The sequence below is a fragment of the Salvelinus alpinus genome, chromosome 1 (genome assembly GCF_045679555.1).
Source record: "Salvelinus alpinus chromosome 1, SLU_Salpinus.1, whole genome shotgun sequence".
Taxonomy (NCBI): domain Eukaryota; kingdom Metazoa; phylum Chordata; class Actinopteri; order Salmoniformes; family Salmonidae; genus Salvelinus; species Salvelinus alpinus.
In genome coordinates this window covers 52,927,645-52,955,350 of record NC_092086.1, presented here as the reverse complement: position 1 = coordinate 52,955,350, position 27,706 = coordinate 52,927,645, and the positions used below count along the sequence as shown (strand labels likewise).

At 40.7% G+C, this 27,706-nt stretch overlaps 1 protein-coding gene across 1 annotated transcript; it reads left to right on the top strand.

Annotated features, from left to right (window-relative positions):
- The first annotated feature begins 6,206 nt into the window (after positions 1-6,206).
- LOC139580442 (uncharacterized) lies at positions 6,207-19,266 on the top strand. Its single transcript, XM_071409117.1, has 5 exons — positions 6,207-6,499; positions 13,938-14,261; positions 14,477-14,608; positions 14,921-15,074; positions 18,556-19,266. Exons 1-5 carry the CDS (start codon positions 6,208-6,210, stop codon positions 18,782-18,784), a joined length of 1,131 nt encoding a protein of 376 aa, XP_071265218.1. The 5' UTR covers position 6,207; the 3' UTR covers positions 18,785-19,266.
- Positions 19,267-27,706: the final 8,440 nt, after the last annotated feature.

The window sequence follows — 27,706 nt, the reverse complement described above, 5'->3', positions numbered from 1 at the left end:
AATACAGCTAACATCATACATGAAAGGCATTGCAATTTGTGTGAGTAAATGCAACCAACATTGATATGTAAGAAACTCTATCAATAACAAGATTATCATCATTAGCTAAATGCTTGAATCGAACTTACAAACAAATATTTTCCAAGGCTGAAGCGTGACAAGAAATAACTACACTGAAAGACCTGCACCGTAGCGTTGTTTTTAGCTGCTTCTATGCGTGCAGAACGAATTCTCTACTTCCTGTTTGCGTACATTCTAAGTACCAGAAAGCTCCACTAGGGGGCAAATAACACCATGGAACACAATGAAAATCCATCTTAACCATTGTAATAAAATAATCTGTTAACAGGATGGCAGCACAGCGAAGCTACATACAGGGGGTACCGGTAAAGAGTCAATGTGCGGGGGTACCGGTTAGTTGAGGCAATTGAGGTAATATATACACATGTGGGTAGAGTTATTAAAGTGACTTATGCATATATAATTACAGAGAGTAGCAGCAGTGTAAAAGAGGGGGGATGGGGGCAATGCAAGTAGTCTGGGTAGCGTTTTCACCTGTGTGATGATCTAGGGGGGGTTTTGAATAATCATTCTGATTGGCTGGGCTTGGCTCCCCAGTTATGTGGAATCCATAGATTAGGGCCTAATGATTTTATTTAAATTGACTGATTTCCTTCTTTGAAGTGTAAATCAGTAAAATCTTTGAAATTGTTGCATGTTGCGTTTATATTTTTGTTCAGTTTAAATACCACATGAGTCCTCTTACTTTTGAAAACTTTACAGTCCTACTGATCAAACACTATGAACAGGTAGGCTCTCTCCCTCAGTTGCCTATGCACATCAACAACAACACGATCAACAACTAATGTTAGCTAGGCTAGGCTAGGCTAGGGGTAGAGGTTAGGGTTAGGGTTAAGGTTAGGATTAAGTTTAGGAGTTAGGTTAAAGGGTTAAGGTTAGGGGAAGGGTTAGCTAACATGCTAAGTAGTTGCAAAGTAGCTAAAAAGTAGTAAGTGGTTGAAAAGTAAAAAATTAACTAAAATGCTAAAGTTGACTGTGATGAGATTCAAACTCGCAACCTTCGGATTTCTAGACGTTATACTGTCCTTGTCACGGATGGGCAGCAGATGACTATACCGAGTTCCAGTCCTATCAGCTAAAAACAAGAAGAAGCGGCTCCAGTGGGAGCCAACAATGGACAATTGAGGAGTGGAAATACATTGCCTGGTCTGACAAATCCCGTTTCCGTTGTATCATGCTGATGGCAGTCAGGATTTGGTGTAAGCACCATGAGTCCACGGCCCATCCTGCCTGGTGTCAACGGTATAGGCTGGTTGTGGTGGTGTAATGGTGTGAATGTATTCCTGGCACGTTAGTTTGTTTTATGACAATTGAGCAACGTTTGAAGCCTAGCCTGGTCTGGGACACTCAAATTAGTATATTATGTTACATTTGGTATGGCTACATGAGACAGATGGTTACTTAAGGCAAAAACGAAAGTAGGGTGCTTGGTCGCGGTGGATGGGTAGGCATATAACGCAAACATCTAGTTTGAATCTTATCAGGGACAACTTTAGCATTTTAGCTAATTAGCAACTAACTACTACTTTTTAGCTACTTTGCATCTACTTAGCATGTAAGCTAACCCTTCGCCTAACCTAAACCCTTTTAGCTAACCCTTCCCCCAACCTTTAACCTAACTCCTAAACGTAACCCTAACCTTAACCCTAATCCCTAGCCTAGCAAACGTTAGCCACCTAGCTAGAATTCATAAGATATCATATCATGTGTCATTTGGTTAGTTAGCAAGACATCACTTTGCTAGCTAGCTATGCTGAACTTGAAAGACTGTTATCCACAGCTAGCATAGCAGTTAGGCAAGTTCCCATTCAGTTGTCAAAATGTGGGGTAGGATCAGCATACATTGGCAGGCAAGCTGCAGAAGGGCGAGCAGGCTACTTACTATTCCCCATCGTTTATCCGCGTATTGTTAACAGCCAACTCCAAATTTAAAACGTTTGAGAGTGTTTATCTACTGTTCCTTCATTAGATTTTATCTAATCTCGCTCTGGATAACATTAGCCACCTAGCTAGAATTCATAACATTTCATACGTCTTGCAAATTCATAACATATTGTACTTTTTTCCAATTGGAAACATTGTACATTTTGCAAATTCGTAATATATAATACGAATTGTAATTCATAACATATCATACGAAATGGGTAATGGACATTACCATTACCACAAATTACTACATACCATATGAAACGTAACATATCATACTAAATGGAGTGTTTCGGATTTACGTAGAGAATAATACGAAATGGTCTGAGACCAGGTTGGAATGCTGCACCTTGTATCATCCATTCCCCGAATAATTCAGGGTGTTCTGGAGGCAAAGGAGGGTCCTACCCAGTACTAGATGAACATACCTAATAAACTGGCCACTGAGTGTATATAAAACAACAGAAAATCCAGTTTTAGACTGCACTGGGCCTTTAAGTAGTTGTAGTGGACAGTTAGGAATACAGTAATAGTTTAAGGCAAACGAGAGAGAAAAAAGTCCCCGAAGCGGACAGATATTTGAGCACTTTTTAACCGCCGTAACTGCCATTTCCTGGAATCTAGAGCAAACAGTACCCTATTAGGGTGTGTTGCCTGGCCTTAAATGATAACAAATAGAGTCAAATAATGCCCACAGGTGACGCAGCGCCACTCTTACATTCTTTGGGCAGAACTCTGATTAGTACATCATTCATGTTTGATTGAATTTAGTTTATGCTAACTAAAACATTCTCACTATCCTCACTAAAATAGACATTGCCTTTCACATACTGAACTGACCAATCACACAGCATGCTTCTTGGGACAGTTTGTGGTGAACCACAGAATATTGCATGCTGGCTCATCTTCAGTTTTGTCTTAATGAAAGGTTTTTGTCTCAGCTGTGTGGGTATTTTGACACATTGACAACCACTAATTTCAAATTCAATTTGTTTTTCTTTATTAGTCTATCTATGGAATGGACCTCTACCTGCAGATAAGTGAATCTCCTTTTGGTTTTAGTCATGTCAACTCCTGAAAAAGCTGTGGCAACCATTGCGTGAAACACAATATCTTTAGCATAGACATCTTTTTGACATCCAAATATTAACATTAAGATGTCTTAACATTAACATTAGAATCAGTAGTAGTTCATACTATATAATTCATAGTATGCTGCACACATCACAAAAGAAAATGCTGGGTTCTTTGGATGACCCAACTGCTGGGTTGCAGGCATTGGGTCACTTAGTTCGGTTGATTTCTTTAAAAACTGCCAGTTATTGATGCTGGGGTGTTTATGTTGGGTTATTGAGTATATCTCAATTACCCAGAATAAACAATCCAGCACCCAGTGGGTCAAGGAGGTGTGGCTTAGTAGGGGTGTGGCTTTCAGATAATAATTTTTGTCATCCCGGTTAATACGTTCTGTTGTATTGTTATCACATATTAAGGTTGAACATTGATACTTTTGTAACTTTAATGAAGTTTACAAAAGTGTATGAGTTCGTTAAAAGCCTACGCACATCCCAATGTTGGGATATGTACATGTCAGTGGAGGTTCCTTAGAGTTGGAAGGGGAGCACCATCCTCCTCAGTGAAATTCATATATTTTTTTTAAAATTTTAAACATTTAGATAGTTATCCTTTTTAGATAAAACTATACTAAATATAGTCATCAAATAATTGCTCAAAACACACTATTTTGCAAAGGCCTACAGTAGCCTCAACAGCACTCTGTAGGGTAGCACCATGGTGTAGCTTGAGGACAACTAGCTTCCGTCTTCCTCTTGGCACATTGACTTCAATACAAAACCTGGGACGCTCATGGTTCTCACCCCCTTCCATAGACTTACACAGTAATTATGACAAATTCTGGAGGACATCCTGCAGCCTATCAGAGCTTTTGCAGCATGAACTGACATGTTCTCCACCCAATCAAAGGATCAAATAATTAATCTAGTACTGAAAGCATACGCTACAGCCAGCTAGCACTGCAGTGTATAAAATGTGGTGAGTAATTGACTCAAACAGAGAGAGCGACAATAGTTGAGCAGTTTTGAACGAATTAATTCAGTCCCGAATGAAGGAGAAATAGAGAGAGAGATTTCGTAATTTTTTTGCACTTCAGTTTCACTTACTTAGCTAGCAAAATTTGCCTACTAAAACACCCTGCTCAAACAGAGGGATGCTATGTTAGCTAGCTGGCTATGACTTTCCAAAAGAACACCGGAACTCTTCCAAGTCAAAGTAAGCTTTTGGTATTACTAATTTATTGCCACTGGGGCCTTCTCGTATCTCTCCTCTTCCCTTCGCTTGTGGACTTCTATGCACAACACATCAGCTGTATGTGACCAGGCTAAAAAACCTGTCTGTCCACGTGTCACTGTCTGTCACCTCAAATTTGTCTCTCAACCTACGTTGTGAACTTTCATTCATAGGCTAGGTTGTAGCAACCCTCATGATGGGTATAAGGAAAATGTGAGTATCATGTAGTAGCCTAAACCTATCGCTGTTACATTGAATTGTGTGAATGAATGAGTCATCCAATATGCTGTATTAGAAAGAAGGCCATGCTCATGAAATTTAGTCTTCCTTCCTCATATTAAACAGCACTAACCGCCACTGGTACATTTCCTAATATATATCTCAACATTTTTTCTCAATGTTGGGATATGTAAATAATAATGTTCTGAATTTTATATTAGCATACGTCATGTGCAAAAATATAGAAAGTTAGCGGTGTAGAAACTTAAAATTATGAACAGGAATGACATTTACTCTCATGGGTGGCCAAAAATAACTATATGAATGCCACGCCCATAATAAGTCACAACTCCTGAAAATTAATAACCTATGGATTACATTAAAAAAGACCTAGCTGTTCGGTCAACCCAACTGATGGTTAAAAAAACAACAACTGATGGTTAAATCAACCCATGTTTGGTTTATCCCAACAACCCAACATGTTGGGTTATTCATGTAGCACAACTGTGTGGGTCCAAATAACCCATTGTGTGCTCTGTCCACTATTTAACCAGCTCTGGGTTATGACATTTTTTTGCCCATCATTTTATAGAGTGCAGATGAATTCTCTGAGTTATTATTTTTTTACAATTTGTTTTTACGTTTACCACAGCCATGAATTTTGATGTATAACTGTCTTTAAACCTCATAGACCTCATAGAGAGTGCCCAGATCAGACTGGTCAATGGTCTCTGCTCTGGGAGAGTGGAGATCTATCACAACAGTCAGTGGGGAACAGTGTGTGATGACGACTGGGATATGAATGATGCTAAGGTGGTCTGTAAACAGCTGGGCTGTGGGAGTGCTATGAGTTCCCCGGGGTCTGCCCACTTTGGTCAGGGCACTGAGCAGATCTGGATGGATAATATTAAATGCTCCGGTAATGAAAGCACACTCACACAGTGCTCACACACTACAACACATAACTGCCATCACAGTGAAGATGCTGGTGTTGTCTGTTCAGGTAAGGAATTGACCATGTCCTGCCATTCTCTCCTGCCTGACACATTTCCATTGCTTTAGTTGATATCACGAAATGGGTGATGAGATAAAAACTGTCCAGTTCCATGACTTGAATGACCATGGCCTTCATTTTTGTCCCCCTCTCCCCCAAACCTGCAAGGTGCCCAGGTCAGGCTGGTCAATGGTTATGGTCGCTGCTCTGGGAGAGTGGAGATCTATTACAGTGGCCAGTGGGGAACAGTGTGTGATGACGACTGGGATATGAATGATGCTAAGGTGGTCTGTAAACAGCTGGGCTGTGGGAGTGCTATGAGTTCCCCGGGGTCTGCCCGCTTTGGTCAGGGCACTGAGCAGATCTGGATGGATAATATTAAATGCTCCGGTAATGAAAACACACTCACACAGTGCTCACACATTACAACACATGACTGCAAACACAGTGAAGATGCTGGTGTTGTCTGTTCAGGTAAGGAATTCCCAATGTCCTGCCATTCTCTCCTGCCTGACACATTTCCATTGCTTTAGTTGATATCACGAAATGGGTGATGAGATAAAAACTATCCAGTTCCATGACTTGAATGACCATGGCCTTCATTTTTGTGGAGCCCTACGTGTGTCTTGTCTTTTCTTGTAACTAATACAGAATACTTTTGTACAGGTTTAACTCTAAGGATGCCTATCCTCTCTGCAACACCTTCCCACTCAGCTTTTTCACCTGGTGAAATGGTACAGTTCAACTGCACTGTCCCTCAACGAATTGCCATCACTGCAAACTTTGACTTATATATGGGAGGATCTTCAATAATGACCCAAGCAGTTGGAACCACTCAGACCAGTAAGACTTTCACATTGTCCAGTCTGCAATCTGCACACCAGGGAAGGTACAGTTGTCTACAACAGATAACCCAGAATGGTCAGAAAATGATCAGCTCTTCTTCCAGCAACTCCATGGACATCACTATTGGTGAGTAAGACTGCGAACACACTTATAGTTGAGGGCACAAACCTTTTCTAAAAACGTGTTTTGCAGAACAGGTTTTTGTAACAAACTATCACTAGTAGACGCTAGAGCAACTTGTTGCACACGCATTGCAGCAATGTTTCTGCCAAAAACTGTTCAATGACCGCTTCTGTAAGGTTACATAAGCAGTGCCTTCAGAAAGTATTCACACCCCTTGACTTTTTCCACATTTTGTTGTTACAAAGTGGGATTAAAATGTCAGCAATCTACACAAAATACTCTGTTAAAGTGGAAGAAAAAGTATAGTCAATATATGCCAGTGACACAAAATCTCAATTGAATCAGTTATAAATTCAGGTCGTAACACAACAAAATGTGGAAAAAGTCAAGAGGTGTGAATACTTTCTGAAGGCTCTGTGGGTTAATATTTCACCACATACACAACTGCCATGTCTTGTTTAGCGTTAAGAAGACTTTTTGACATGTTCCTGATAGCTGACAAGATTGTTTCCCAGTTCAGGCAGCATTCCAGAGCAAAAAGAGAAAGCCTGAAGCTAACAAAATAAAGCGCAAGTTTGTGCTTTAGACAACATGAAGACTGAGTTTTCAAGTTTTTACAGTCAATCTTTTTGCTGGAGCAGCTTAAAATATTACATTTAGTGGTTTTAAGTTTATCAAACCAATATACAGATGCAGTCAAATATATGGAGCAACTTATTAAATTGCTATTTTTACCGTTAGGCACCTGCAACTAACCACAGGTGAGATAAATTTCACATTAATGGGAATCATTGCCTCCAACCAAATTAATTCGAATTTGAAATAATTTAATCCAAACCATTTTATTATTTGTATTTTATTGAAACATGGCAATTTCAGTTTAGGTCGGTGCAGTTTTAAATCAAACATATACATTGGAAACACCAGCGTTCTTTCAATTTCAACGTATTTTTGAAGAAATAGTGAATCGTACAAGGGTGCCAATACATTTGACCACGTCTATACATTCATCGCAACCCGTGCTGCTGTTTTCGCCTACCTCCACCCCAGTCCCTAATTAATTGTTGTTCTGCTTTCTTTTTATAAGGGGGGGGGGGGGGGGGGGGTGAGATATTCTGCTCTGATCCACAGCAAAACAATTATTTAACTGGCTTTATTATGACCATATTACACCTTGATTTCTGTGACCAATCAATCAATCAAATTGATTTATAAAGCCCTTTCTACATCAGCCGATGTCACAAAGTGCTATACAGAAACCCAGCCTAAAACACCAAACAGCATGCAATGCAGGTGTAGAAGCACAGTGGCTAGGAAAAACTCCCTGGAAAAGCAGGTGGCCAAGATGTTCAAACGTTCATAGATGACCAGCAGGGTCAAATAATAATAATAATCACAGTGGTTGTAGAGGGTGCAACAGGTCAGCACCTCAGGAGTAAATGTCAGTTGGCTTTTCATAGCCGATCATTCAGAGTTAGAGACAGCAGGTGCGGTAGAGAGAGAGAGAGAGAGTCGAAAACAGCAGGTCCGGGACAAGGTATCAAGTCCGCTGAACAGGTCAGGGTTCCATACCCGCAAGCAGAACAGTTTAACTTCTTATGGCTGCAGGGGCAGTATTGAGTAGCTTGGATGAAAGGTGCCCATTTGAAACGGCCTGGTACTCAATTCTTGCTCGTACAATATGCATATTATTATTACTATTGGATAGAAAACACTCTCAAGTTTCTAAAACCGTTTGAATTATATCTGTGAGTAAAACAGAACTCATTTTGCAGCAAACTTCCTGTCAGAAAGTGACAAATCTGAAATCGAGGCTCTGTTCCAGGGCCTCCCTAATCATTTGCTTGAAATCTATTAGTATACATGCACTTCATACGCCTTCCACTAGATGTCAATAGGCTGTGAGAGGTGAAATGGAGTGTATAGCTATTTCTATGGTCAAAAGAGAGAGCTTGGAATGACATGACCCCAAATTCCTTTGTTCAGGAAGGCGCAGGAAGTACATCAGCATTGGCTTCTGAAAAGCTTTTGTTATAGACGGCTAATATCTCCGGCTTTGATTTTATTTGATAAATGTGACAATATCATCGTAAAGTATGTTTTTTCAATATAGTTTTATCAGGTTATTGAAATTTTTTCGGGAGTTTTGGCGTGTTCCGTTCCATGCGTTTGTTCACGATGGACAGCTTCGCGCCACTTGGCAAGTTTTGCTTGCTAATTCGAGAGGGAAAAAGGACATTCTCAAACCAAACAACGATTGTTCTGGACGAAGGACCCCTTGTGCAAGATTCTGATGGAAGCTCAACAAAAGTAGGACCCATTTATGATGTTATTTCCTATTTCTGTCTAAAATGTGTTGTTGTGTTTTCCGCCTTGATTTTTGGCGCTGTCTCGCTATAACGTAAGCTGCATGTCGTACTAAAGTTATTTTTAGAATTCTAACACGGCGATTGCATTAGGAACTAGTGTATCTATCATTTGCTGTACAACAAGTATTTTTTAGTAACGTTTATGATTAGTTATTTGGTCAGAATAGGTGAGTGTCAGAAATATATCCGGAGATTCTGGAAAATGTTTGCTACGTTTTCACAATGTATAACCACGGATTTCAGCTCTAAATATGCACATTTTCGAACAAACCATATATGTATTGTGTAATATGATGTTATAGGACTGTCATCTGATGAAGTTTATGAAGGTTAGTGAAATAATTCATATCTTTTGCTGGTTTTGTCGCTATCGCTACTGTTGCCTTGATTCAATGTAGTTGTGTGGTTGGCTATTGTAGTAAGCTAATATAATGCTATATTGTGTTTTCGCTGTAAAACACTTAAAGAATCGGAAATATTGGCTGGATTCACAAGATGTTTGTCTTTCATTTGCTGTACAGAATGTATTTTTCATAAATGTTTTATGATGAAAAATGATGATTATTATTAATTTTAAAAATTAATCTCTCCAGAAATAAGTCTCTCACTGTTGCCGCCTGCTACCGACCCCCCTCAGCTCCCAGCTGTGCCCTGGACACCATCTGTGAATTGATCGCTCCCCATCTAGCCTCAGAGTTTGTTCTGTTAGGTGACCTAAACTGGGATATGCTTAACACCCCGGCAGTCCTACAATCCAAGCTTGATGCCCTCAATCTCACACAAATCATCAAGGAACCCACCAGGTACAACCCTAAATCCGTAAACATGGGCACCCTAATAGACATTATCCTGACCAACCTGCCCTCCAAATACACCTCTGCTGTCTTCAATCAAGATCTCAGCGATCACTGCCTCATTGCCTGTATCCGCCACGGGTCCGCGGTCAAACGACCACCCCTCATCACTGTCAAACGCTCCCTAAAACACTTCTGCGAGCAGGCCTTTCTAATCGACCTGGCCCGGGTACCCTGGAAGGATATTGACCTCATCCCGTCAGTTGAGGATGCCTGGTCATTCTTTAAATGTTACTTCCTCACCATATTAGACAAGCATGCTCCGTTCAAAAAATGCAGAACCAAGAACAGATATAGCCCTTGGTTCACTCCAGACCTGACTGCCCTCGACCAGCACAAAAACATCCTGTGGCGAACTGCAATAGCATCGAAGAGCCCCCGTGATATGCAACTGTTCAGGGAAGTCAGGAACCAATACACGCAGTCAGTCAGGAAAGCAAAGGCCAGCTTTTTCAAGCAGAAATTCGCATCCTGTAGCTCTAACTCCAAAAGGTTCTGGGATACTGTAAAGTCCATGGAGAACAAGAGCACCTCCTCCCAGCTGCCCACTGCACTGAGGCTAGGTAACACGGTCACCACCGATAAATCCGTGATAATCGAAGACTTCAACAAGCATTTCTCAATGGCTGGCCATGCCTTCCTCCTGGCGACTCCAACCTTGGCCAACAGCCCCGCCCCCCCCGCTGCTACTCGCCCAAGCCTCCCCAGCTTCTCCTTTACCCAAATCCAGATAGCAGATGTTCTGAAAGAGCTGGAAAACCTGGACCCATACAAATCAGCTGGGCTTGACAATCTGGACCCCCTATTTCTGAAACTGTCCGCCGCCATTGTCGCACCCCCTATTACCAGCCTGTTCAACCTCTCCTTTGTATCATCTGAGATCCCCAAGGATTGGAAAGCTGCCGCGGTCATCCCCCTCTTCAAAGGGGGAGACACCCTGGACCCAAACTGTTACAGACCTATATCCATCCTGCCCTGCCTATCTAAGGTCTTCGAAAGCCAAGTCAACAAACAGATCACTGACCATCTCGAATCCCACCGTACCTTCTCCGCTGTGCAATCCGGTTTCCGAGCCGGTCACGGGTGCACCTCAGCCACGCTCAAGGTACTAAACGATATCATAACCGCCATCGATAAAAGACATTACTGTGCAGCCGTCTTCATCGACCTGGCCAAGGCTTTCAACTCTGTCAATCACCATATTCTTATCGGCAGACTCAGTAGCCTCGGTTTTTCTAATGACTGCCTTGCCTGGTTCACCAACTACTTTGCAGACAGAGTTCAGTGTGTCAAATCGGAGGGCATGTTGTCCGGTCCTCTGGCAGTCTCTATGGGGGTACCACAGGGTTCAATTCTCGGGCCGACTCTTTTCTCTGTATACATCAATGATGTTGCTCTTGCTGCGGGCGATTCCCTGATCCACCTCTACGCAGACGACACCATTCTATATACTTCCGGCCCTTCCTTGGACACTGTGCTATCTAACCTCCAAACGAGCTTCAATGCCATACAACACTCCTTCCGTGGCCTCCAACTGCTCTTAAACGCTAGTAAAACCAAATGCATGCTTTTCAACCGTTCGCTGCCTGCACCCGCACGCCCGACTAGCATCACCACCCTGGACGGTTCCGACCTAGAATATGTGGACATCTATGAGTACCTAGGTGTCTGGCTAGACTGCAAACTCTCCTTCCAGACTCATATCAAACATCTCCAATCCAAAAATCAAATCAAGAATCGGCTTTCTATTCCGCAACAAAGCCTCCTTCACTCACGCCGCCAAACTTACCCTAGTAAAACTGACTATCCTACCGATCCTCGACTTCGGCGATGTCATCTACAAAATAGCTTCCAACACTCTACTCAGCAAACTGGATGCAGTTTTTCACAGTGCCATTCGTTTTGTTACTAAAGCACCTTATACGACCCACCACTGCGACCTGTGTGCCCTAGTCGGCTGGCCCTCGCTACATGTTCGTCGTCAGACCCACTGGCTCCAGGTCATCTACAAGGCTATGCTAGGTAAAGTGCCGCCTTATCTCAGTTCACTGGTCACGATGGCTACACCCACCCGCAGCACGCGCTCCAGCAGGTGTATCTCACTGATCATCCCTAAAGCTAAAACCTCATTTGGACGCCTTTCCTTCCAGTTCTCTGCTGCCTGCGACTGGAACGAATTGCAAAAATCTCTGAAGTTGGAGACTTTTATCTCCCTCAACAACTTTAAAAATCTGCTATCCGAGCAGCTAACCGATCGCTGCAGCTGTACATAGTCCATCTGTAAACTACCCACCCAATTTACCTACCTCACCCCCCATACTGCTTTTATTTATTTACTTTTCTGCTCTTTTGCACACCAGTATCTCTTCTTGCACATGATCATCTGATGATTTATCACTCCAGTGTTAATCTGCTAAATTGTAATTATTCGATTTATTGCCTACCTCATGCCTTTTGCACACATTGTATATAGATTCTCTTTTTTTCTACCATGTTATTGACTTGTTTATTGTTTACTCCATGTGTAACTCTGTGTTGTCTGTTCACACTGCTATGCTTTATCTTGGCCAGGTCGCAGTTGCAAATGAGAACTTGTTCTCAACTAGCCTACCTGGTTAAATAAAGGTGAAATAAAAAAAAAAAAAAAATAAAAATGAGTATTTAGGTATTTCAATTTGGTCTCTGTAATTGTTCTAGCTGCTTCGGTGCTATTTGTGATTGCAGGTGCAATGTAAAACTATGATTTATACCTGAAATATGCACATTTTTCGAACAAAACATAGATTTATTGTATAACATGTTATAAGACTGTCATCTGATGAAGTTGTTTCTTGGTTAGTTTGGTTGGTTCTTGGTTAGTTTGGTTGGTTTTGTGCAAGCTACCTGTACTGTGAAAGAAATGTCTGTGCTTTCTTGTATTTGGTGGTGAGCTAACATAAATATACGTGGTGTTTTCGCTGTAAAACATTTAAAAAATCGGACATGTTGGCTGGATTCACAAGATGTTTATCTTTCATTTGCTGTATTGGACTTGTTAATGTGTGAAATATTTCTAAAAAATATATTTTGAATTTCGCGCCCTGTACTTGGACTGGCTGTTGTCATATTGTGCCCGACTTCGGGCTTGCAGCCATAAGAAGTTAAACTGGAGCAGCAGCATGACCAGGTGGACTGTGGACAGCAAGTGACCCTCCCAAAGCCCCAAATAAATCTGAGATCTGCCACAGAGGTTGCCTGGGGTGACGGTGTTGACATCATCTGCTCCGTCACATTCAAACATTCAAATTACAGAAGACTTTAGACTCGTTCAGAATGGACAAAACCACAAGTAGCTACTCTGTCATCTTCAACATTCCTAAAGTGGACTTTAGCCATGAGGGCTCAAACCGATGTCAATATGAGACTAGGGTATCCAGTCGAGACTTCAGCTCCCCTCAAAATGACTCTGTTGAATTCTCTGTTATAGGTGAGCAACTAAACATTAATGGGTGAACACCATCAGCAAGAGGAACACTGGGTTTCGAGATTATACGTTCTTTAATTGTTACAAGAATTTTGTTCTCAGTTGTTCATAATACCAAATTGAATTAATTACTCAGCCTGAAACCCAGAGTTTGTAAGAAACTGGTTGAAATGAATCCAGCGGAGGCCCAGCTACAATTGTCAGGAATGTTTATTTAGAGAGCTCTGCTGTGTATATACAAAAACGTTAGTTTAATACCTTCTCTTAACCTACGCACATACATACACACTAAACTTTGGATTCTCCCTTCTTCTCCTGGAGTCTCACCAAAGTTTATTACCACACAGCTGACAGTTCCAGTCCCCTCCAGATACGGGAAATCTGAAGGGGCCCTCCATGTCTTATCTTATCTCCCCAGAGTTATAGCCGGGTCGGTTCAAACATAGTTTAATGATCCACTTTGTTTTCTTTAGGCACACACATACCTTCCTCTCTTCCCATGTACATGCTACATAACCTCTTTATTATGAACTAACATTATTGATCAATACAGAAAAACAGGGTAGAATTCAATTAGTTATAGTTCTAGTTAAATGTATACATCATTTAGTCATTATTCATAAAATTCATAACAATGCACGAGTTTGGAAATCTCTTCATAATGTATTCTAACATAGTGTTCTCTTGTCGAGAAAGATTACTGTTATGCTGCAGTTAAGTGCACACGTTAACAACCTGCTCTTGTCTTTTGCTAGTCGTCTTGTTACAGCCCAACATCTCTCTCAGTGCTCCAAATGGAGGGATGTTCTGGGGACTTCAGGGGCCAGAGGTGACCAGGGGCCACAGCTTCTCCATCACCTGCTCCATTCAGCCACAGTATCCTGGAGGCCTCTTCTATCTGGACTTCTCTGGGTCCAACAGGACTGAAACTAAGCCAGCAGTCAACCACTCTGCCTCCTTTCACTTTCCTATTGCAGAGTATACAGACCAGGGGAACTACAGTTGTGTTTATGAAGTTAATGTCTCCACCCTGTCATTCCATTCTATCAAGACAGAGTTGCTGACAGTCAGCATTCGAGGTAAAATATATTTTAGTTTCATGTTTTCAAGTGCATTACCATTAAGGCCATATTTAAGGATTGTGAGTAGAAAAATACATAGATATTATCAGTTCTATCATTCGTGCAATATTTTTTTAAGACCAATGTTTTACATTGCAGAAGAATTTGATAGCTATACGAATTCTGAAATGTAGTCTTCTGAAGGATGTTGATTGTGGTGTTTCTCTCCATAGCATCCATAGTCCCCATTATTGCCTCTGGTGTAATAGGTGGGCTACTGCTCCTCCTGCTGCTGCTCATTCCTTGTCTAGTCTGGAGGAAGATACGCAGCAGAGAGCAGTCTTTTATGATAAACCCGAGAGAAAGTAAGATCTAGCTCCTCTAATCAGGATTCATGTTAGGGTTGCAAAATACCCAGGTTTTCAAGAACACCCAGTTGGAAGATTCCTGAAAATCAGGAAGGATTGATCAGGAAATGTGGAATCCTCCAACCAGGATATCTTGAAAACCTGGACATTTTGATTATTGTAATTTTTCAACCCTAATTTTGATATGGTTTTGTACTGTTTATGATATCTATTCCTGCGTATATTCACTGACGTTATTTATATGCAATAAACTGATCAATCCCTCAGCTGCCAATAACATTAGCACATATGGAAACACTGTGGTTGCAGCGAGTGAGGAAAATGATGAAGAGGACTATGTCAACGTAGAAACCTTTGTCAACGTAGAAACCTTTGTCAACAAGAGCAAAGATGATGACTTGAAAAAAGGATGTCATGCTGAAATGTACGTGAAAAAGGAGTTGCTTACCACTACAAATAATGAGTAAGTTATGTGTTGTCTCTACCTTCTTGCCCTTTGTGCTGTTGTCTGTGCCCGATCATGTTTGTACCCTATTTTGTGCTGCAACCATGTTGTTCTGCTGCCATGTTGTGTTGCTACCATGTTGTTGTCATGTTGTGTTGCTACCATGCTGTGTTGTCATGTGTTGCTGCCAGGCTATGTTGTTGTCTTAGGTCTCTCTTAATGTAGTGTTGTGGTGTCTCTCTTGTCGTGATGTGTGTCAGCGAGTGAGGAAAATGATGAAGAGGACTATGTCAACGTAGAAACCTTTGTCAACGTAGAAACCTTTGTCAACAAGAGCAAATATGAAAACTTGAAAAAAGGATGCCATGCGGGAATGTATATGAAAAGGGAGTTGCTTACCACCAAAAATAATGATAAAAAAATGTCTGTAGTTATGAAAGGGTAACGTGTGCCAAAATCCTGACTTGAAGTCCAGGGGCCGGATTCACAAAACCTTCTTAATTGAGGATAGAGGGCGCTATTTTCACTTTGGGGAAAAATCGTGCCCAATTTAAACGGCCTCGTACTCTATTCTTGCTCGTACAATATGCATATTATTATTACTATTGGATAGAAAACACTCTCAAGTTTCTAAAACCGTTTGAATTATATCTGTGAGTAAAACAGAACTCATTTTGCAGCAAACTTCCTGTCAGAAAGTGAAAAATCTGAAATCGAGGCTCTGTTCCAGGGCCTCCCTATTAATTTGCTTGAAATTTATGACTATACATGCACTTCATACGCCTTCCACTAGATGTCAATAGGCAGTGAGAGGTGAAATGGAGATTCTAGCTATATCTATGGTCAAAAGAGAGTTCTTGGAATGACATGACCCCAATTTCCTTTGTTCAGGAAGACGCGGGAAGGACATCAGCATTGGCTTCTGAAAAGCTTTCGTTATAGACGGCTAATATCTCCGGCTTTGATTGTATTTGATAAATGTGATAATATCATCGTAAAGTATGTTTTTTCAATATAGTTTTATCAGATTATTGAAAATTTTTCGGGAGTTTTGGCGTGTTCCGTTCTCTGCGTTTGGTGACGATGGACAGCTTCGCGCCACTTGGCTAGTTTTGGTTGCTAATTCAACAGACGAAGAGGACATTCTAAATCCAAACAACGATTATTCTGGACAAAGGACCCCTTGTACAAGATTCTGATGGAAGCTCACCAAAAGTAGGACCCAGTTATGATGTTATTTCGTATTTCTGTCGAAAATGTTTACTATTATTTTCCGCTCAGATTTTGGGCGCTGTCTCGCTATAACGTAAGCTGTATGTCGTACTAAAGTTATTTTTAGAATTCTAACACGGCGATTGCATTAAGAACTAGTGTATCTATCATTTGCTGTACAACATGTATTTTTTAGTAAAGTTTATTATGAGTTATTTGGTCAGAATAGGTGAGTGTCAGAAAATATATCCGGAGATTCTGGAAAAAAGTTGCTACGTTTTCACAATGTATAACCACGGATTTCAGCTCTAAATATGCAAATTTTCGAACAAAACATAAGTGTATTGTATAACCTGATGTTATAGGACTGTCATCTGATGAAGCTTATCAAGGTTAGTGAAGAATTATATATCTTTTGCTGTTTTTTTACGATCGCTAACTTTTGCTGCTGATAAATGGGTTGTGTTTTTGGCTATTGTGGTAAGCTAATATAATGCTATATTGTGTTTTCGCTGTAAAACACTTAAAAAATCTGAAATATTGGCTGGATTCACAAGATGTTTGTCTTTCATTTGCTGTACACCATGTATTTTTCATAAATGTTTTATGATGAGTATTTAGGTATTTCACGTTGGTCTCTGTAATTACTCTGGCTGCTTCGGTGCTATTTGTGATGGTAGCTGCAATGTGAAACTATGATTTATACCTCAAATATGCACATTTTTCGAACAAAACATAGATTTATTGTATAACATGTTATAAGACTGTCATCTGATGAAGTTGTTTCTTGGTTAGTTTGGTTGGTTCTTGGTTAGTTTGGTTGGTTTTGTGCAAGCTACCTGTGCTGTGAAAGAAATGTCTGTGCTTTTTTGTATTTGGTGGTGAGCTAACATAAATATACGTGGTGTTTTCGCTGTAAAACATTTTAAAAATCGGACATGTTGGCTGGATTCACAAGATGTTTATCTTTCATTTGCTGTATTGGACTTGTTAATGTGTGAAAGTTTAATATTTCTACAAAATATCTTTTTGAATTTCGCACGCTGCCTTTTCAGTGGAATGTGGGCGGGGTTCCGCTAGACAGGTTAAGAAGCAATTTCTTCATAACTGGCATTTTTTCCTTAACTATAGACTTAAGAAGAAAGTTAAGCAAAGTTGCTATTCCTCAGTATTGGATATGTTCTTAATGTTTCTTCCGAAGAAAAAAGTTAAGAAGAAACGGGATCTTGAAAATAATGCTTTAGGATTTCTTCTTGGAAATGTACTTATCATTAAAATTATGGATATTAAACATCTAGGTACATACAAGTGTCCTATATCGGTTAAAAGCTTACATTCGTGTTAATCTAACTGCATTGTCCGATTTACAATAGGCTAAACAACGAAAGCATGTCATGCGAATGTTTGAGGACGGCGCCCCACATCAAAATATTTTTCAAACCAGCACAGGCTTCGTTAAATCACAAATAGCGATTAAATATTCACTTACTTTTGAAAATATTCCTCTGATTTGCAATCCAAAGGGTGCCAGCTATAACATGTAGTGTCGTTTTGTTAGATAAAATCCTTTTTTATATCCCAAAAAGTCAGTTTAGTTGGCGCCATCGATTTGAATAATCCACTCGTTCAACTTGCAGAGAAAGGAATCCAAAAAGCTACCGCTAAACGTTGTTAAAACAAGTCAAAATACATTCCTATTCAACCCTCAGGTACCCTAAAATGTAATTAAACTATAATATTTCATACGGAAAGAAGTATGTTCAATAGGAAAGTAAAATTACCAGGTGCGTGTCCTCTTCGTTGCGCGCGCACAGACTGATTTCCAACTCGGACTCCCAGTACCAAAACTCAAAATTCTTCCTCGTTTGGGAAGAAACAAGCCTGAAACCTTGAACAAACACTGTTGACATCTAGTGTAAGCCATAGGAATTGCAATCTGGGAGTTGGAATTACATAAAACCCATAGCTTTCCATTGTAAGAGCATGGGCTCTCAAAAAAATAATATGTATTTTTGTTTTTCCTTTGAATTTTCTCCTACCATATCAATTGTGTTATAGTCTCAGACATTATTTTAACATTTCTACAAACTCCAAAGTGGTTTCTATCCAATGGAACCAATTATATGCATATCATGGCTTCTGGGCCTGAGTGACAGGCAGTTTACTTTGGGCATGTCAGTCAGACAGGAAGTGGAGAAAAATAGATCCTAGCCTGAGTTTTTTCATAAGTAATGTTTCGTGAATCTGGCCCCAGGCATGTAATTCAAATGTTTGTATTCATCCTCAGGAATGCCCCAGGAGCCATGAACAAGTTTGGAAACAACCAAGGTGAAGGGCCAGACGCAAGTGAGGAAGATGAGGCAGACTATGAAAATCTGGACCTGGAGCAGCTCACTTCATGTAAAGCTGGAAGGGAAAATGACTTTGAAGAAGATGACAACATATACGCAAACTATGAGTGGAGGCCTTGTAATACGAATGTTGATGCAGAGATATTGATGCCAGGAGAGGCATGAAAGGTTAGCTTTGTGAGTTGAATTATAAGGGCTTAAAAAAAAAACTTTTTCATCAAAATGTTCACTTAGTAGATACGAGTAAAGGCTTTGTTTGAATATGAGTTAGAATTTCAATGTAAATAGTTTGGGTGTTTGATTTCTATTGTTGCCAGGTAATTGTATGAGTTTTCAGACTTGACTTTGTTATATTTTTAAATAATTAAATTATGACATTATTTACTTCAGTTTAAAAACAGTGATTGTCTTGATGAATTGGCTGAACGCTTTGAACATAATCCATTATTACATTTTTTAAAGTAAATATATTAATACTTTAGACTATTTCTCTTCTATAACATTCAGTGTGCTGTCAAGGAGTTGTGCTGTCAAAGAATAGTCCGTAGCAATGACTGGTTGTGATGTGCTAAACTTGAGATCTACAGTATGACCAACTGTAAAAAAAAACATTTGTACTGTATGTGTCAAATCTAACAATAATTTGATTTCAGTGTACATTTTCGATTATTGTGTGTATGGCTTTAAATAACATAAAATCCAATTCATTGTTAAATTATTGTTGTTGATGTGAGACTTCACAAGATACAGCTATGGTCTTGAAAATATGTGGAGATTGAAATATTGTACAACTATATGGTCAACATTTAGAAATAGATCTCTGGACGCAGGAGGCCAAAATCGACCCCGACCAACAACTTTCATTTAGAAAAAAACTATTAAGTAAAGGACTTGATGATGCAGATATTATTATCACCACAAGGAGGAACTTGTGTCACATCATTCATTATGTCCAACACATTATGTGTGTGTGTGTGTGTGTGTGTGTGTGTGTGTGTGTGTGTGTGTGTGTGTGTGTGTGTGTGTGTGTGTGTGTGTGTGTGTGTGTGTGTGTGTGTGTGTGTGTGTGTGTGTGTGTGTGTGTGTGTGTGTGTGTGTGTGTGTGTGTGTGTGTGTGTGGTTTTGGGACCGCACAACGATATTAAAACAAGGAAAATTGGGGACATTTGTGGGAACCCCACAAGGAAAAAGGCCATTTTGGGCTTAGGGGTTAGGGTTAGGGTTACTATTAGGGTTAGGTGTTAAGTGTAGGGTTAAGGTTAGGTTTAGGGGTTAGGAAACATAGGATTTTTAATCGGAATCAATTGTTTGGTCCCCCACAAGGATAGTTAAACAAACGTCTGTCTGTGTGTGTGTTTCTCCTGATTATACCCGAGTGTGTGTATGTGTGCCTGGCTAGAGGTGTGTGGGACCTTAATGTGTGAGGGCACCTGTCACCCAGAAGCACCCAGTAAAACTAACTGGCCTCGCTCAGAGGCTAACCAGGGCTGACGGGACAGGGGGTAGGGCTGTGGTGGTCATGACATTTTGTCAGCCGGTGATTGTCAAGCAAATAACTGCCATTCTCACAGTAATTGACTGTTAATTAACACAAACACATGTAGGATCTCCTGGATTCCACGTATAGCCTACAAGCCAACGATGCAGATCTTTGCAACATCTACATTTGAAAAAGTCAAATAAATCCAAGTTATATAGCCTACACCATCACAATAAATCCATGTAATATAGCCTACGCCATCACAATAAATCCATGTAATATAGCCTACGCCATCGCAATAAATCCATGTGATATAGCCTACGCCATCACAATAAATCCTGGTAATATAGCCTACGCCATCACAATAAATCCATGTAATATAGCCTACGCCATCGCAATAAATCCATGTAATATAGCCTACGCCATCGCAATAAATCCATGTAATATAGCCTACGCCATCACAATTAATCCATGTAATATAGCCTACGCCATCATAATAAATCCATGTAATATAGCCTACGCCATCACAATAACTCCATGTAATGTAGCCTACACCAATGCAATAAATCCATTTAATATAGCCTACGCCATCACAATAAATCAGGTAAGGTGGAGGTGATATGATCCTTGACTAGTCTGTCAAAGCACTTCATGATGACAGAAGTGAGTGCTACGGGGCAATAGTCATTTAGTTCAGTTATGTTTGTCTTCTTCGGTACAGGAACAATGGTGGCCTTCTTGAAGCATGTGGGGACAGCAGACTGCGCATGCTCTGAGGACGCGGCTAGGGATGCCGTCTGGGCCAGCAGCCTTGCGAGGGTTAACACGTTTAAATGTCTTACTCACGCCGGCCACAGAGAAGGAGAGGGGGGGCCCGCTGTCCTTGGTAGCGGGCCGTGTCGGTGGCACTGTATTCTCCTCAAAGCGGGCAAAGAAGGTGTTTAGTTTATCTGGAAGAAAGACATTGGTGTCCGTGACGTGGCTGGTTTTGTTTTTGTAGTCCGTAATTGCCTGTAGACTCTGCCACATAGGTCTTGTGTCTGAGCCGTTGAATTGTGACTTTGTCCCTATATTGACATTTCGCTTGTTTGATTGCATTGCGGAGGGAATAACTACACTGTTTGTATTCGGCCATATTCCCCTTACATCTTTCCATGGTTGAATGCGATGGTTCTCACTTTCAGTTTTGCGCAAATGCCACCATCTATCCATGGTTTCTGGTTAGGGTAGGTTTGAATCGTCACAGTGGGTACAACATCTTCAATGCACTTTCTTATAAACTCACTCACGAGTCAGCTTACAAATCAATGTTACTTTCAGAGGCTTCCCGGAACATTTCCCAGTCCGCGTGATCAAAACAATCTTGAAGCGTGGATTCCGATTGGTCAGACCAGCGTTGAATGGTTCTAGTCACGGGTACATCCTGTTTGAGTTTCTGCCTATAAGACGGTAGGAGCAAGATGGAGTCGTGGTCGGATTTGCCGAAGGGAGGGCGGGGAGGGCCTTGTATGCATCTTGGAAGTTGGAATAGCAATGATCCAGTGTATTGCCCGCGCGGATGCTACAGTCAATGTGCTGGTAGAATTTAGGTAGCCTTGTTAAAATTCCCAGCTACAATAAATGCAGCCTCAGGATTTATGGTTTCCAGTTTACATAGAGTCCAGTGAAGTTCCTTGAGGGCCGGGGAGGTATCTGCTTGGGGGGACATACACGGCTGTGACTATAATCGAAGAGAAATCTCTTGGGAGATAATGTGGTTGGCATTTGATTGTAAGACATTCTAGGTCAGGTGAACAATATGACTTGAGTTCCTGTATGTTGTTATGATTACACCATGAGTCGTTAATGATGAAGCATTCACCCCCGCCTTCTTCTTACTAGAGATATGTTTTTTTCTGTCAGCACGACGCATGAAGAAACCCGGTGGCTGTACCGACTCGGACAACACATCCCGAGAGAGCCATGTTTCCGTGAAACAGAGAATGTTACAATCTCTGATGTCTCTCTGGAAGGCAACTCTTGCCCTAATTTCGTCCACCTTGTTGTCTAGAGACTGGACATTGGTGAGTAATATGCTTGGAACCGGTGGGTGGTGTGCATGCCTTCGAAATCTGACCAGGAGGCCGCTCCGTCTACCTCTCCTGCGGCGACGTTGTTTTGGGTTGGCCTCTGGGATTAGATCCAATGTCCTGGGTGGTGGTCCAAACAAATGATCCGCTTCGGGAATGTAAGTTGCATCACCCTTATATCCAATAGTTATTCCCGGCTGCATGTAATAACACTTATGATTTTCTGGGCTAACAATGTAATAAAACCTAAAAATCATTAAAAGACGAAATACTGCATAGTTTCCTAAGGACTCGAAGCGAGGCAACCATCTCTGACGCCATCTTGCCAGACTTGGTGCTATGTGACCAGATGAGGGCAGCCTAGAGCAGAGCAGAGCAGGTACTAATACAGATTTAAAACCAACAGATAGGTTGTGATTACTGTTGCCTCATTAAACTAGATGTCTTTGACCAATAGGTGTTGTCTTGCAGAAGCCTTCACTCTCCACAGACCCTTCCTATTCTGCCTTCTTGCATGGAGAGGATGTCCAACTCACCTGCACTCTTCCATCCCGTATCCTCTGTAATGCTGTGGAGTTCATCTTCTATCTGAATGGAGACTCTGTCATGAATGTGACCATTGGATCCTCACAGCCCAGGGCTACTTTAACAAAGTTTAAGATGGATGCTTCACACCAGGGCAGTTACCGCTGTCTCTACAGAACCCTCTCCAACAGCCAAGCCATCAGCTCCCCTTACAGCAACGTTACTAAAGGTGAGGTGGTAGTTGGGAAATAAGTGTTTCCTAATCTATAATGAGCTCCAAAAATATTAGGGCCGTGACAAATATTTTGTTTTGGCTCTGTACTCCAGCGGTTTAGATTTGAAATGATACAATGACTGAGGTCAAAGTGCAGACAGTCAGCTTTAATTTGAAGGTATGTTCATTCTTATCGGGCGAACCGTTTAGAAATTACAGCACTTTTTGTATCTAGTCCACCAAGTATTTGGACAAATTGAATTATACAGTATGTGTATCAAAGTAATCAAAAGATTAGTATTTGGTCCCATATTCGACGCACGCAATGATTACATCAATATTGTGACTCTACACACTTGTTGGATGCATTTGCTGTTTGTTTTGGTTGTTTCAGATTATTTTGTGGGGTATGATATTTGTGCGTCTAACATGCTGACTACACTGCTCACATCGCGTGCGCGAGCATTGCAAAATAAATGTTAACATACATGTTATTCAATTATTGCACCCACGCTGCTCGCGCGTGCCAACGAGCGTCTGCGTTGTCAAGCTCTAAAATAGAAGTCAGTTCTATTTGTGATGCTGATCGCTGGTGCAAGCCCTGCCTCTCCCATCTCCTCATTGGTTTATAGAAGCGGATACCCACGTGCCATCTCCTCCGTGCTTCTACACCTGCATTACTTGCTGTTTGGGGTTTTAGGCTGGGTTTCTGTACAGCACTTTGAGATATCAGCTGATGTACGAAGGGCTATATAAAATAAACTTGATTTGATTTGATTTGATTCCTCATTGGTTATACCCACGTGGGCGATTGAAAGACAACTGAGTTCGTCGGTTGTCGTGGTAATTCTATGGAAGTTTAGATGCCAATCGCCATATACAGTCCAAAGAAGAAAAAGCCTGGAAGTAGGAGAGATGACTAGAAACAATTCGGTTGACCGTTTTATGTGTGGATTAATTGTCGGATTAGAGGACCTTGTGCATTTCAGGTAAAATAACAACTCAACGTTTATCTCCCAGGACAAATTAGCTAGCAACAGCAAGCTAGCTAAATAGGACAAATTAGCAAGCAACTGCAAGCTAGCAGTTGCTTGCTAAATAGTCATAAATGTTTAATGCTTTTCGACCTGTCCCCGAATTAATATAATTGGTTCAGAGTGTTTTGATATTTTAACCTGCGTGTTGTGATCGCGTTTGGTGTGGGGGGACAAAATCAATTTGCGCACGATGGAGCGCACGCAGCCGGTTTGGGTACAGTGTAACTTTCTCACTCATCATTATTCACGATTTATTCAGGATTATCCATAATCATGGTAGAACATTAATGTAGAAGTGTTTAGAACCATATTATATTCTTCTTTAAAATAAAAGGAAATCCAAAATGACACAATCCAATTTTTATCATTAATTTCTATTGGGCACAAGATAATCTAAAACACAACCAAAACAAACAGCAAATGCATCCCAAAAAATGTGTAGAGTCACAGGCTTGATGTAGTCATTGCATGCTATGAACATCGAACCAAATACTAAACGTTTGCCTACTTTAATAGACACATACGTGAAATTGTCCCAATACTTTTGGGCCCCTAAAATGGGGACTAAGTACAAAAAGTGCTGTAATTTCTAAACGGTTCACCAGATATGGATGAAAATACCCTCAGATTAAAGCAGACGGTCTGCACTTAACCTAATATTCATTGTATAAATAAAATTCAGTGGTGGAGCACAGAGCCAAAACGAAACATTTGTCAGTGTCCCAAAACTTTTGGAGCTTAATGTATATATTTAAGATTCAGAGCCTTGATAGAGACAAGAGACTGATTACCTAGTCCATCAACACACATTTCTCAGTTAAAAGGTGTGAATATGTGAATAATCACATGACTTTCAAATTGCTGTTTACTTCCTTCCCAGTGGTCCTGCTACAGCCCAACATCTCTCTCAGTCCTCCAAATGGAGGGATGTTTTGGGAACCTCAGGGGCCAGAGGTGATCAGGGGCCACAGCTTCTCCATCACCTGGTACATTCAGCCACAGTATCCTGGAGGCCTCTTCTATCTGGACTTCTCTGGGTCCAACAGGACTGAAACTAAGCCAGCAGTCAACTACTCCTCCTTCCACTTACTTCCCTGTTGCAGAGTATACAGACCAGGGGAAATACAGCTGCAGCTATGTCAACATCTCCACCCGGTCATTCGGGTCGGCTAATAGTGAACTAGCTGTCACCATTAGAGGTAAAGTAACACATGCTTTAAAAAAACATATTTAAAATAGCTTTTACGCGCGAGAAAAATCATAGTATTGTAAGATGATTCATAATCCTTCATATCGCCGTTAATTTGTTTTTATATCCCATGAATTTGCCATCTACAAGTCTTGATCTGTAGGTCTAAATCTTGAAATACCTACATTTTCTTCAGCATTCATGGTCCCCATCATTGTCTCTGGAGGGACTGGTGAGGTAGCACTGCTTTTTTCTGCTTCTTCTAGTCATCTGTCTAGTCATCTGGAGGACAAGGATGAACAGAAAGCCATCTACAGAGACTGACCAGGGAGAATGTAAGTGATATCACTATACTGCAAACTCTGAACTTGATTTACGCCTTGAGTCTGAAAAGTTAAGCAGCATCTCAAATTCGGCCCAAAGACTTTTGTTGATATCATTTTGTTTGTAAGTTTTTTTTTATTCCCTTGAGTTTGCTTTTTGCGAAAATTCATGAGCAAACTGTTATGCAACAGGTATTGATAACAGACACAACAGAGGGGAGGACAACGAAGAGGAAGAGAACTATGTGAATGTTGAAAACGTCTGTTACCAGAGAGGTCTGGAGGGAGTGAAGGGTGCAAAGAAGAATGAGAAGGAAAAATGGCACAGCTATGGGAAATCAGAGGATGTCTATGTCAACGAGGAGGGAAACACTCAATGAAAGGGTGTTTGTGGGGGGTCTCATGAGAAAATGAATAGTGAAGACGATGATGAAGATTATGTTCATTTCTCCGCTCAGCACAATACAGCACATGATGTGAATGAAGACATTTATCAAAACTATTAGGAAAAGTAACAGTGGACTGTATGCAACCTGTCACTAAAGTTGCTCATTGGTATCAACAGATGGATTTGGTCCTTCGTGACATGTTTATAAAAGGGCGGCAGGTGGCTTAGTGGTTAGAGCGTTGGGCCAGTAACTGAAAGGTTGCTGGATCGAAACCCTGAGCTGACAAGGTAAAAATCTGTCGTTCTACCCCTGAACAAGGCAGTTAACCCACTGTTCCCCGGTAGGCTGCCATTGTAAATAAGAATTTGTTCCTAACTGACTTGCCTAGTTAAATAAAAAATTCTAATTAAGATGCATAACAACTACGGTGGCTGTAGCTTTTTGTAAGCATTCATATTTGACCCATTGGGTTGAATTCCAAACTAGTTTTTGTATGCATTGGTGTGGTGTCACTTTCTGTGTCTTTAATCACCTCCAGTGTTGTCCAACTGTTGAGTGATTTGCACTAAACTGAACTGGATCCTCATTGCATGTTTTGGAATTCCACTTATGTCTCCACTTCTTCTTTAGGAAGGAAAATGCGTGACTCTAATCCATGTCTCCTTAGGTCAAGACCATCAATCTATGCATTCTCTTTTTATTCTCTTTTGGTTTTCCACCAATCATACAAGGGCTATATTGACCACAGAACTGTCTACTCTACAGTACATACAGCCACAGCACAAATGAGGAAGTGACAGATGAGCTGTGAACTGGAAATGAATACTTATATAGTAGTCTTACATTCACAAGACATTCTGCGACAGAGACTGGTCAACACGCTTTCACCAGAACACTTGTTCAGGTCGACTAGAGAAAATACCCGTCTTTATTTCTGACATGAAGACACAAATATGGAATATCTTCTATCTGACAATGGGTGAGTTTAATTTCCAAAAAGTCCAATCTACTGGAATATGTCAGAAAATAGAGAAAACAGTAATATCTTGAAATGAATATTTTTAAGGGCTGCATATTGGATACAAGTAATCAGGGATGGATTCTACTTCAAATTGACAAAAGTGTATCATGTTCATCATTCATTTCTTTTAATGGTAAATTTGCTTGAAGCTTTATACGTGCACTGTTAAACCTCCACAGAGGGTTGAGTGTCTGCAGGTTCTCTCATCCCTTGTTCTTGATCGATTAAGTAAGGTAACTGATTTATAAGGAACTCCCCTCACCTATAGTTCTTAATTGAAAGGAAAAAAAACTAAAACCAGGATACACTAGGCCATCCATGTAATGAGTTTGAGTTTAATCTCAAGTAAAGATTTGGATCTCTGTCAGTAATGGGGAAGAACTAAGAGTCATCTCTCCAGACTATCATAAATCACTAGCCAATAGTCAAATGATCGGTCAATGTTTAGTAAAGGGGTTGATACGCTCAATAGTATCCTTGACTAAGGACATACTGACTTCTGCCAGATAATTGATACAAGCAATATATATTTTCATTGAATATATTTGACTACAGTGAAATTGAGTTTTAAAACTAATTTCAATAATAATTCAACTTAAAATAATGCTAACAATTACCTGTAGATGTATTTAAAGACTGACTGAACTTCTTGATTTGGCCTCGTTTTGAAGCTTAGTCATTAAGAAACACTAGTGGCCTCATGATTGAAGCCAAACAACAGTTTTCTTGGGGGTGTGGTTTGATGTGGGTGTTTCTTGGGTTTGTTTTCGCCATTCAATTACAACAAACGCGAAAGGATGACACGCAAATCCGTGAAGCGCTCCTTATTTTTGTTTGTAT